The sequence below is a fragment of the Lactuca serriola genome, chromosome 9 (genome assembly GCF_051521515.1).
Source record: "Lactuca serriola cultivar US96UC23 chromosome 9, Lser_US96UC23_V15, whole genome shotgun sequence".
NCBI classification, from domain to species: Eukaryota; Viridiplantae; Streptophyta; class Magnoliopsida; order Asterales; family Asteraceae; genus Lactuca; species Lactuca serriola.
In genome coordinates, this window is record NC_136416.1 from 5,264,018 (window position 1) to 5,277,631 (window position 13,614).

Sequence of the window (13,614 nt, forward strand, 5' to 3'; positions counted from 1 at the left end):
AAGCCTCCAATCGCTAGTTTCGCTTCCTTTTCTATCCGAGCATGTCATTGTTGCTGAAAAATGAAATTCTAAGATAATGCATGAATTTTATAACTAAATATGCCCATATTGTAACGCCCGCAAATCCGGGCTAGTCAAAATAGAGGCAATAGGAGTCGAAAACGCCTTTTCGACAAAAGATTATTTAGAATAAATAATCTTAACCAAGTTGTAGTATATGTCACAAGGTTTCCGTACATATAAAGAACGCTGAAATCCGAGTTATAACGAAGAAGCTATGACCCGTCGAAGTTTCGCGACAGAACCGGCACGATACCGGAAAGCGTAAATAGTGAATTTACGATAGAGCGAGACTTAGCCTTAGAAATCTAAACGAAAGTCGTAGATTATGTTAAACTAAGAACATCGATAAAAAGAACGCCCAAATCTGACTTCGTATGAAGAAGTTATGATTTTTCGAAGTTTCGGACTAGCAGTATACAACCCGAAATTCGAATATTTGATCGAGCGGTTTTTAGCCGACACGACCTAAACGAGAATCGAAGATCTCGTTGAGAGTAGCGTAACGAGAAAAAGATGGGCGAAAACGGATGTCGGATGAAGAAGTTATGAGGATTTAACGGACCAATCGTGTCCCAGCCCGTTAATAATATAAAATTTAAAATCAAGCCAAAATTAGCCGACAAAGTCTAAACGAAAGTTGTATAGTACGTTCCCACCTTCGTGTGGATATAAAGAACGTTGAAAACGGAGCTCGTATGCGAAATTTATGATTTTTAGAAGTCGGGAGTGGAAATTGCGAAAACTGATGCGAGATGGATGACGTGGCTGCATCTGGGCCGTCGCTTGTTGATCAAGGCATCACTTCGGATGAAGAACACGTCGCCCTCGCTTACGCCCCGCGTCCGAAGCCAGTATGCGCCGCGTACCCTCGCGCTGATCTATTCCGAGTGAGAGACAGCTGGAACCTCGCTGGAGCTCTTATCCGATGACTACGCCCCGCGTAGGTCCGAGGAACGCCCAGCGTACCGAGGCCTCGCAGGGCTATAAAAGGGGGCTGATTTTCCTTCATTTTTCACACCTTTCTTCACTCTCTCTCTCTCTAAATTCTTTTTCTCTCTAAGTGTTCTAAACATCCCCAAACCCTAGGGAACCTCCCTAGCACCCTAGGGAAGCCCCGAGGCTCCCGGAGTCCCGAGAAAAAGGAGTTTTTAGGTTTCGAAACGCTGCTCCAATTAGGTCCCGGTTTTCGATAAAATTCGCTGTTTTATCGAAGGAATATCGTTTTGAGAGTATCGAAGTGCTGTCCGAGTACTGAGTCACCACCCACTCAGGTGAGTGCATAGTCCCTTTCATCTTACACATAGATATGAAGTATTTTATATAAACTACGTGCTATGCGTGCATATTATCTGAATACTTGCTGTCTATGCTGGATGAACGTTTTATACATGTTTTAAAGGATTTAAACTGTATAACGTATTTTATATATACGAATATGTTGGGTATGATGATGGGTAGATGAATGATGAGAGATAGAAGATGACGTGAGTATACATTGGCAGCTATAGACTTAGTGCCTATGGGACAAACACCGGTAGCTATGGACTTAGTACCTGTTAAACGTCGGTAGCTATGGATTTAGTACCTGTTGGGAATTGGTAGCTATGGACTTAGTACCTATTAGTTAGACGCTGGTAGCTAAGGATTTAGTACCTGTAGGAATTGGTAGCTATGGACTTAGTACCTGTTGAACATTGGTAGCTACGGACTTAGTACCTAATAGATAAAGACTGGTAGCTATGGATTTAGTACCCGATGAATAGACTATAGCAGCTATGGAATTAGTGCTTTATGAACGAACATTGGCAGCTATGGATTTAGTGCCAGTCCTATAACCCTGGAAGTAAGGGACTTCGGAATAAACAAATGCAGGATAGATGACTCTTAGGTTAAATCCTTAAAGAGTAAAGAAGATAATGGGGATGGGTAATTGGGTTGATTGTTTGATTGAACATAATAATTATATTATTGTGGGTTGAAAACCCTATGTACTCACCAGGTTTCCCAACCTGACCCACTCAGTTTATGTATATCACAGGTGACGAAGTTAAGTGACATTACATTGAGAGATTTAAAGAGATGTAGATCACTAGTGTAAATCATTGTAAGTTCTGTTTATGCTTATGTTTCGGTATTAACGATGACATCCCAAACGTTTTAAAATGAAATAAATACGTTTCTTCGAAAACGTTTTAATAACATATTTACCATGTTTTTCTGGGAACAAATTCCGCAACCTTTTTATAAAATGAAGTACTCTGATTTTTATAAAGCATAAACAAAATCGGTCTTTTCTGGCCGTGATTTTGGGGATGTCACAGTTGGTATCAGAGCATTAGTTTAAGCGAACTAGGAATATGGATTTATTTCTAGACTTAAACTTAGAATGCTAAGCGATGATTGTGAGGTGTGAGCACTAGCTTATTTTAGGAATGATGCCTAAATTGCTTTTATGTGCTAAATGCTTTGTGCATGATATGTTGTTAATTGTTCGGATATATGGTCTGTTGCCGACCAGATCTGGAAACCTTATGTGTTTAGGATTCTAAACGTATGACTACGATATTAGAACTAGCATATAAACGTTTCGGGGAGATAAGGATGATTTAAGACGTCAATCCTAAATTAAGATATAGATTCACCTTATTCGGTGTATAGATCAAAATGGCAAGAACCCGTAGCGGAGCTGGGAATGCAAATGGGAATAGGAACCAACCCCCAGTGGTTCAGCAAATACCTGTTGTAGAAGAAGTTGCGCCTGAGCCAGTCACCATGGCTGGAGTTCAAGCCATGATTCGGGCTATGTGAGCCGAACAAAGGGAAGAAATGAGACGGATGTTGAATAGGGACGAACCTACCGTACGTGTTGAACCGACGGAGCCAGTTCCCGAGCAATCTGAGGAAGGGAACTACAGTCGCCAAGTGAGTCAAGTAGGGACTCAAGGTGAGCAAAGGGATGGCCCAAAAGGGAGAAACAACAAGGATGGGCGGATGTACAAGAATTTCTTGGGTGCGAAACCCCCAAGTCTCTCAGGAAGCCCGAAGCCGGTTGAGATTATGGATTGGATCTCTGAGATGGAGATGGTGTTTGAGAGCTGTAGCTGTAACGAGAAACAGAAGACTGTCTTCGCGGTAAGACAACTGAAAACTGGAGGCTTGAGCTGGTGGAAGCTATTGGCAGATACGATGCCACAAGGAGAAGCCTTAAGGATGTCGTGGGAAGAGTTTTTGGAACAGTTGAAAATGCAGTACTGCTTAGAGGTAGATCTGACAGACCTAAACAACGAGTTTCAGAACCTGAAGAAAGGGAAGATGAGTGTTGATGAGTATGCCACCGCATTCACCGAGAGGATGAAGCTATTCCCTTACTTGGTGCCTACTGAACTCTCCAAGATTGATAGGTTTGCTAACGGACTGCCCACTGACTTTGGCCCAATGGTCAAAATGGCAACTACCTTGAAAGCGGCTGTTAGGGCAGCTAAGAACGTAGAGGCCCAGATAAGAGAAAAGGGTCTAGAAAAAGATAAGGCAGGAGAGAAGCGAAAGTTTGAGGGATCTTCGAGGTCGAACAAGGAAAGAAAATTCTCAAAACTTGGAGGAGCAGATGGAGGTGAAACAAGATGGTGTGATAAATGCAAGAAGAAGCATGGTGGGAAGTGTAACGAAGAAGTGACTTGTTACAAGTGTGGGAGGACTGGTCACTATTCCAAGGACTGCACACATAATGACAAAGTATGCTACGGATGTGGAGGCAAGGGACACATGTCCAGAGACTGCCCAAGGAAAAATAAAGCAGCAAGACTAGAAACGCCACCAAGGCCAAGGGCATTTCACATGATCCTTCACGAAGCAGAGAACCATGCGAGGAATCAAGAATGAGGACTTCTTACCCGAAGATCGGATTATGCAGTAGCCATAGTTTCGTATGATGTAGCCTAGTAGAGGCATAGTCTAGGGTGAACTTGAACACCTATGTAATTGTTTCAAGAATTAATATAAAACCTTCGTTTTGTTATCTGATGTGTCGAATGATTGTGTGATTTGCTGCATAGTGACTTGGGAAATTGCAAGACAATACTTGGGACGAGTATGAGTAGGTGTGAATGGTAGTAGAGGCCTATACTACCGGAAGCACAGGACTCACACTTGGATTAGGGAAAGTCACAAGGTTACCAAGAAACTAGTAATTGATTTCGTTTTATTTAAGTGTGTTGTTACCATCGTTTCGGTAATGACTAAGAAGATTGTTGATATTCCGACCCTTGTGGTCATATCGAATCGAGTCCGACTACGATAAGTATGTTGTGTGGTTCAGAGAACCAAGTTTGATGAAGCGTCCGACTTAAACCAAACGATTAGAATCAAAGCGATCAATAGAAATATCGTGCTCAAAGAAGTTGATAGCTAGAAATGCCTAATGTTAAAGTGTGATTATATCACATTAGAACATGAAGGAAGGCATAGTCTGTTTTAGAGTTTAACTCTAAGAGACCTGAGTCTAAGCGTTACAACATACAATGATAGGTCATTAGAATATGACACATCGATCTATAGTAGTAATAAAAGAAATCATCTCAAGTTCATATCCAGTAAGGATCGAGATTGTGACTTGAAGGTCATAATTTGGAGTCTAACCTGAGGAAGAGAGCAGGTGCACGATCGAGTACTACCTACAATCAATGAGTCTAAAAGATAGACTTGAAGGAATATAGAAGTTATAATTATTACCTAGGATGAAGAGATGACGTATGGAGTCATTATACGACCCTGTTTCGTTGATGATTCCGGGTCGTAATCATCCTAAGGGGGAGATAATTGTAACGCCCGCAAATCCGGGCTAGTCAAAATAGAGGCAATAGGAGTCGAAAACGCCTTTTCGACAAAAGATTATTTAGAATAAATAATCTTAACCAAGTTGTAGTATATGTCACAAGGTTTCCGTACATATAAAGAACGCTGAAATCCGAGTTATAACGAAGAAGTTATGACCCGTCGAAGTTTCGCGACAGAACCGACACGATACCGGAAAGCGTAAATAGTGAATTTATGATAGAGCGAGACTTAGCCTTAGCAATCTAAACAAAAGTCGTAGATTATGTTAAACTAAGAACATCGATAAAAAGAACGCCCAAATCTGACTTCGTATGAAGAAGTTATGATTTTTCGAAGTTTCGGACTAGCAGTGTACAACCCGAAATTCGAATATTTGATCGAGCGGTTTTTAGCCGACACGACCTAAACGAGAATCGAAGATCTCTTTGAGAGTAGCGTAACGAGAAAAATATGGGCAAAAACGGATGTCGGATGAAGAAGTTATGAGGATTTAACGGACCAATCGTGTCCCGGCCCGTTAATAATATAAAATTTAAAATCGAGCCAAACTTAGCCGACAAAGTCTAAACGAAAGTTGTAGAGTACGTTCCCACCTTCGCGTGGATATAAAGAACGTTGAAAACGAAGCTCGTATGCGAAAGTTATGATTTTTAGAAGTCGGGAGTGGAAATTGCGAAAACTGATGTGAGATGGATGACGTGGCTGCATCTGGGCCGTCGCTTGTTGATCAAGGCTTCGCTTTGGATGAAGAACACGTTGCCCTTGCTTACGCCCCGCGTCCGAAGCCAGTACGCGCCGCGTACCCTCGCGCTGATCTATTCCGAGTGAGAGACAGCTGGAACCTCGCTGGAGCTCTTATCCGATGACTACGCCCCGCGTAGGTCCGAGGTACGCCCAGCGTACCGAGGCCTCGCAGGGCTATAAAAGGGGGCCGATTTTCCTTCATTTTTCATACCTTTCTTCACTCTCTCTCTAACTTCTTTCTCTCTCTAAGTGTTCTAAACATCCCCAAACCCTAGGGAACCTCCCTAGCACCCTAGGGAAGCCCCGAGGCTCCCGGAGTCCCGAGAAAAAGGAGTTTTTCGGTTTCGAAACGCTGCTCCAATTAGGTCCCGGTTTTCGATAAAATTCGTTGTTTTATCGAAGGAATATCGTTTTAAGAGTATCAAAGTGCTGTCCGAGTACTGAGTCACCACCCACTCAGGTGAGTGCATAGTCCCTTTCATCTTACACATAGATATGAAGTATTTTATATAAACTACGTGCTATGTGTGCATATTATCTGAATACTTGTTGTCTATGCTGGATGAGCGTTTTATACATGTTTTAAAGGATTTAAACTGTATAACGTATTTTATATATACGAATATGTTGGGTATGATGATGGGTAGATGAATGATGAGAGATAGAAGATGACGTGAGTATACATTGGCAGCTATAGACTTAATGCCTATGGGACAAACACCTGTAGCTATGGACTTAGTACCTGTTAGACGTCGGTAGCTATGGATTTAGTACCTGTTGGGAATTGGTAGCTATGGACTTAGTACCTATTAGTTAGACGCTGGTAGCTAAGGATTTAGTACCTGTAGGAATTGGTAGCTATGGACTTAGTACCTGTTGAACATTGGTAGCTACGGACTTAGTACCTATTAGATAAAGACTGGTAGCTATGGATTTAGTACCCGATGAATAGACTATATGATGCAGCGCAAAAAAAACAACACAAAGATAACCAAGAATGAACCTGTTGATTCTATAAGAATAGCCAGGACAATCTCTTCAAAACCACGTTGATTCTACGAATACCGTGGGATTGGCTTCAAAATCTGGGTTAACACATAGAATTTGGGAGAAAATCGAAAGTTCATAAAATTGATGATTGACCATCCAAATTACATCAAAAACAGTTAAATAAGAAGCAGAAATTAAAATGAAACCCTAAAAGTCCATGGGCCAAATACAAACCCAAAAACAAAACCCAAAAATTAAGGAAAAATAACAAAAATTGCTCATAACTCCATTTAGAAAGCGATTTATGGACTCAAAAATGGGTAAGTCCCCTTCGGGGACTTATCTAGACGTGCTCCTTGCTCCAAGCTTCAATTTGACTGGTCGTAGGCCCAAAACGGAGATTCGTAGCCAAAGTTATGGCCATTTTCGTGAAGCCCCTTTAGTCACACGATCGTGGGCCTCTAGGAACGCAAGGGCCCGATCCTCCACACTAGGGCCCGCATCAGTATAGCAGCTATGGAATTAGTGCTTTATGAACGAACATTGGCAGCTATGGATTTAGTGCCAGTCCTATAACCCTGGAAGTAAGGGACTTCGGAATAAACGAATGCAGGATAGATGAATCTTAGGTTAAATCCTTAAAGAGTAAAGAAGATAATGGGGATGGGTAATTGGGTTGATTGTTTGATTGAACATAATAATTATATTATTGGGGGTTGAAAACCCTATGTACTCACCAGGTTTCCCAACCTGACCCACTCAGTTTATGTATATCACAGGTGACGAAGTGAAGTGACATTACACTGAGAGATTTAAAGAGATGTAGATCACTAGTGTAAATCATTGTAAGTTCTGTTTATGCTTATGTTTCGGTATTAACGATGACATCCCAAACGTTTTAAAATGAAATAAATACATTTCTTCGAAAACGTTTTAATAACGTATTTACCATGTTTTTCTGGGAACAAATTCTGCAACCTTTTTATTAAATGAAGTGCTCTGATCTTTATAAAGCATAAACAAAATCGGTCTTTTCTGGCCATGATTTTGGGGATGTCACACATATCAAAATACCCCACACTTGACTTTTGCTTGCCCCCAAGCAAAACTGAATTTTAGCACACCAATATCACATACGACAATCCCAATCAAACCCAGCCATTATGTTAGGACCGCAACGCATGCATTTGTGTCTAAAATGTTTACTAAGGAAACCCCCATACTCTAAATACTCACAATCCTCATAAACACTCGCCCACTTCTTTTGAACAACTCTCATTTTATGCATCCCTCTGAATCCATCCGCAAAAAAACTTCCTAACCTCAAGGTATTTTTGGTCAAGCAACCCAAGCATACATAATCTAGAAAAAATTACAACTTTTTTCGATGCCACTATGGAGCTCTTTGGACTTCTTCACTTCTTTGATAATTTGATCTTGATTTCTTTGAATTCACCACCTTCTTTGATTTTTGGTATCTTCACTATTTTTTTCTGTAGAATTTTGATCTTTTTATATTTACTTTGATTGCTCCAGAATTCTTCAAACATTTCTTGTAAATCTCTCTCTCTTTTTTTTTCACATGTCACTCACTTTTTTCCACTCAAAACCCTACATGCTTAAGCAGGGGCGCTCAACTTCAACCTTTATTGGTTAAAGTATCCTGGATACATTTCAAGTACACGATGCTAAACTGATTGCGTCCCTCAAACTAAGCGAGATTGTGTATTTGTCCCATGATTTCAATAGAATAAGGGAGGCCACAAATTAATTATAACGTATATTGGCTCAACTAAACATTTGGGTCTTCAAAGAATCATCGATCACACTACTACAAAAACAGCCTTTTATGACGCTCATTGCGTGTCGTAAAACACTCAGACGACGTGCAAATGCGCGTCAAGGAAGGTGTTTTCATAACGAGAGATGACGCGCTTTTGCGCGTCCTCTATAGACGACGCGCATTTACAACGCACATTTATGACATGCAATGCGTATCATTAAAGCCGCTATCAAGAAAGGCCATGTCATAAATGAAGATGACACACATTTTTGCGTATCGTAATTTTAAATTTAAAAAAAAAATTATTTTATAGATTTACTAGTTTTTAAATTAAATTTGCATTTAATGTCTCATAATAGAAATAAAATACCATATACAAAAAATACAATCCATTGCATAAAATTTAATGTCATACAATTATATTTCTTACAATATATAAATTTGCATCTAATCTACTATGTACATCAAATTCCAACTAAGTAAAGTTGCATCTTGCCTTTCATAATTCTTTAAGACTAATGCTTTAAGCAGCTGATTATATGGATAAGCAGTTGTACATTGGCCCATCTCATTCAATAATGACTTAGCCAAATTCAACTCCAAGTCTTTACTGCATCTTGCTGATAATGCTGCATGATTTGAATCAAGTGGCTTCATATTCCTTTCTTCCATCAACTTTACCTGATGCACAAAATAGACAGAAACAAAAAAAACATTGTAGAGGAAGGGGTAATTTGGGAAAATGTGAGGGGTATAATATAATAAGAATGTAAATACTTAATACCACTTTCAGACCATCATGGAAACCTGTTGTGCAAACTTTCAATTTAGGCAAAAAGGGTAGATATGGGACTCTTACCAACTTGCTCTTGTACAAAACCAAACATTAAAGAACAGAAAATTAAGATGATATAACAATTTTTTAAAAGATCAAAAGTTAAAACACTATGAAAAGAGAGAGCTTACAATTTCTTGCATCTTGTTTCTATAAAACTCGGTCTTTTGTCTAGCTTCAAGTATCTATTTTTCAAGTTCACCAACCATTTTATCTGCCTCTATTGCCTCCTGGAACTTTGAATTCAGTGAACTTTGTTCCTCATTGCTAAAGGCAATGGTATGATTGTTCCTCATTGCTAACGTTCCATATCTCTTCCTACAAGCATCAAATTGAGCAAATAAAAAAACTACATCAGCAAAAGGCATGTTTTTAAGAAACTGCATACTTTGAGTTTGACTTAGTTTGACCTGAGGCTGAGATGGATCATCATCTTGAAGAAAAGTGTTTGAAGCTTTTGGAGGTCCAGCAAGTTGATCCTGATCAGCAGCAGCCAATTTCTGGAAAAAAGACCAGTGTTGAGGTTCATGGTTTGCTATGCTGAAGCTTAATCCTGCTCCATTTTGTGATCTTCTGAATGTAACAGACAGAAATTGATCCTTCACGTCAATAACTATGTCATTTTCATTAGGAGGAGGAGGTTGAGCATAGACATCAGCAGTATGGTTAGTTTTTAACTGTGATATGCTTTCTGTTGCTGCTTATTTGTCATTGATCACCTCACTGTTGGTTTCATGGCTAGATTTAAGTATCTGATTGTGTTGGTTATCATTACTTTCCTGTTTTGTTGTTGAGATGGGATCTTCAACAGATTTTGAAATGAAATAAGAACGTGGGTGGTTATTTCAATGAAAGATGGCCTGAGCATGGGGCTTGGTGCCCAACAATGCTCCATTAGTCTTCTCCATTCCCCATCACAATCCCTTGGAATAGGGGGTCTCAACGTATTGCTCACAATGCCTCCTTCAACACACAAAAAAAGGCTTCCATTAAATTTTCACTACATGCATACATACATACACATTTATATATACAAAATCAAGAAATCTGAGACTATATTTAGTTATCAACTTCAAAACCAATTTATTTGCCTGTTTGGTATGATGGAATGAAAAAACTGTTTAGTTAATTTGAATAATTCCTTATCAAGAAATCTCAATACATCAACTGTCTTAAATGACAAATTTGCCCCTGTTAGAAAATTTCTAAAAAATAAGAAATCTCACCCTCACTTTCTTGATTCTTGAATTCCCCTTTTGCCCTTGCTGCAGCTTCAAGTTCTTAAGCTGTTCTCAGTTCTGATAAAGCGAGACTAGCAGCTAATTCCCTAAAGCTGTCAAAAGTACAAAAAAAAAAGAATGAAAAGATGTGGCTTGACTAACTAAAGAAATATTGTATTGGAAAAACATATATCAATCATCACCTGTTGAAACATTTAAGGGTAGAAATTGTAACATAAATTAGGATAGGAATATTTAATAGACGCATACAAGAAAATTGGATGCCCAGTTCCTGTATCAAGCTCTCGATTAAGCTGCAATAATGGAGAATTAGATGTTAATATAAAGCACAAGTTTTTGAAATCCATAATTTGAATCGGAGCCAATCTTCTTATCAAATTAATCAAAATGCGACAGAATCAAGAGCTGATTTGATCTGATCTTTCAGCAAGAGAGCAACACAATCACACAGTGACAGAGACAATCCATAAGGTAAAAATGACCTGCATGCCCACAAGTGGTTTTTGTAGTTAAAAGTAGCATAAAATTCATCCATGTTAATGATAAGAAGCCTCAAAAGTGGGTAGATAGATACCTACACTCATAAATATCTTTAGATACTTCCCTATAGTCATTTGCCTCAAGTATAAGCACCCCTGATTGATTTGATCTTTCAGCAAGAGAGCAACACAATCACACAATTCTTGTGACAATCTAATGTCAGGGAAGTTTACAGGAGACCTATTAAAAGAAAAAGCATTCATATATTCATATACAAGATTTTTGTACTTGATTATAAAATAGCTACTCACTTGTTAACGAAGGAAGAAAGATTAGACCACATGACCAATATCACAAGAGCAAGTATTAGAAAGTGACAAAAAATTGAACAAGATGATAACCTATCCTCACAAAGAGAAGCCATATGACAATTGCAGAGACCAAAATGGCACCAGACATTTTCTTTTGTCGCCAGAGTAAAATATTAGCAACTGAAAATAGAGACTTAAGCCGGTCAAGATATCTCAAATTTTGAATTGAATCCATTACATATTTTCATGATTTATATCAACAAATTCCATTGTCATATGTAAAAGAAATTCCATTTTCATCGACAACAGGTTAAAGATATGATTTGATCTAAAACTAAAATAAGATTGAGGAGATTTACTTTTTCCAGAACCGAGAGCAGCGTGCAGAGGTTTCCGGCAACCAAATAGGTGGCGTCTTCCCCATTGAAGTCCAACAACCATAATGGTGCCCTAGGGTTCCCGATGTCAATGGCACAACTCCGATTTAGCATCCTGTTGGTGTTGTTGTTGGTGTTGCTTTCCTTGAGATTCCTGAGATCGGTGTATCATCTTCTCAATAGATTGACGCATTTCATTGAGTAGCTCTTTCATGGATCTCGAGAGGTCCTTCATATGTTCATGTTCAACACAATTTTGTTACCGATATACATTTAGGTGCTGTTTGTTTTTCCGAAGTGAAACTGTCTAAAGTCTGCGGACCACCTCTGCAGCCCTCTGCAGCAGAAGAGGTGGACCAAAGTGCTGCAGACTGTAATGAGAAGCATGTTTGTTTTTTTAACATCTGTAGACTGCTGCATATATTAAAATTTTTAAAATAAAGTAATTTAATAAACTGAAGATATATTTTAATACCAAAAATTTAATAATAATAGTCTTAAAACATTAAATAAAATTCAAACAACCAAATTAGTCTTATAATAACATTTTTAAATAAAATTCATAGAACCAGACTTTAATAATTTTCATTCCATATTTTGCATCAATTGTTCGGCAATTTCATCCTGTAACTGGGTCATATATTCACGGTCCGCTGCAGTACCATGTGTTGGATTCTCATCTTCATCATTATCAACGACTGCATTGTTATTCCGAACCGGGACATTTGGTTCATCATATCGTGCAAAAAACTCATCAGGTAGCCCCTCTCTTCTTATAAAATTATGAAGCGCAAAACATGCTAGGGTGATGTTTCGTTGTGTAACCAACGAGAATGGTGCCATCCTCTTTAATATAGGGAATCGTGCTTTCAAGACACCAAAAGCCCGCTCAATGACATTCCGAAGTTTTGCGTGTGCATGGTTAAATTTTTCTTTATTCTTTAATGCAAGTCTTCGACAGAAATCTCCAAGCCAATACCTCACATTACGGTACGGTGCCATAAAACCTCGAATGTTTGCCTAGGCGGCATCACTAAGATAATATTTATCTGTAAAAAACAAAAAAAAATTTATTTATTCTTCAAGCTAAGATAAAACTATTTAAATAACCATAAATTTACCTGGTGGTGGAAGCAGGAATGGTGCATGTGGATTTGCTAATGCTTCTAATAAAATTCTAGAATTGTGTGCTATCCCTTCCCAACCGGCCACAACAAACGTAAACATCATGTTGAAGTCACATATTGCCAATGCGTTTTGGTAACAATCGCCTTTTCCCCTACTTCTATATAAATCCCGTTTGTTTGTAGGGACAATAGCATGTATCAAAGTGCCATCAAGTGCACCAACTGCTCCCTTGAACACCCGTCGTAGCCTCCTATTATGTCCTGGAATGTTTGGATTCAGATAAAAAGAAGTTGGCATTATAATGTCATGTGCGAAAAGCAACATTTTGTCCAACACTTCATGAAAAAACTTATGAATAGTTTGCTTTGAGTGTTGAAATCTCCACTTGATAATCACATAACGTTGGTTATGACCGATCATCATCAAAAACATAGCCATCTTCTCCTCAACCGACACATGTTTGCTATCCTTTAACGCGTAGTTTACTCTAAAATGAGCACATAGCCAAACAAATGATTCACAGGACATGCATAGCACTTCAATACATTGTAGAGGATTACGGTGAAGTAACTCTAACGTAAATTCATGTCCCGTCATTTCTGAATTGTTGTCTTGCACTCGTTTGACACGACTCTTCCAAAAGTAGCGAATGTACAAGTACATAAGAATTATGAGTAGTATCTTTTTGTCATGATCCATTACAAACCTATTAATCAACAAAACATAACATAACATAACATAAAAACATAACATAAATCTCAAGTACAAAAAAACATAAAACAAATTTCAAGTGCCAAAAAACATAACATAAATCTCAAGTACCAAAAAA

General features: G+C 38.6%; 1 protein-coding gene across 1 annotated transcript; it reads right to left on the minus strand.

Annotated features, from left to right (window-relative positions):
* Nucleotides 1-12,242: 12,242 nt before the first annotated feature.
* On the minus strand, nt 12,243-12,659 carry LOC145075289 (uncharacterized). The gene has a single exon (XM_079021583.1). The coding sequence runs from the start codon at nt 12,657-12,659 to the stop codon at nt 12,243-12,245; it is 417 nt and encodes a 138-aa protein (XP_078877709.1).
* Nucleotides 12,660-13,614: the final 955 nt, after the last annotated feature.

What these genes read in the sequence shown, in the direction of transcription:
- LOC145075289 (XM_079021583.1), bottom strand. Translation starts at nt 12,659, where the DNA reads ATGGCACCGTACCGTAATGTGAGGTATTGGCTTGGAGATTTCTGTCGA.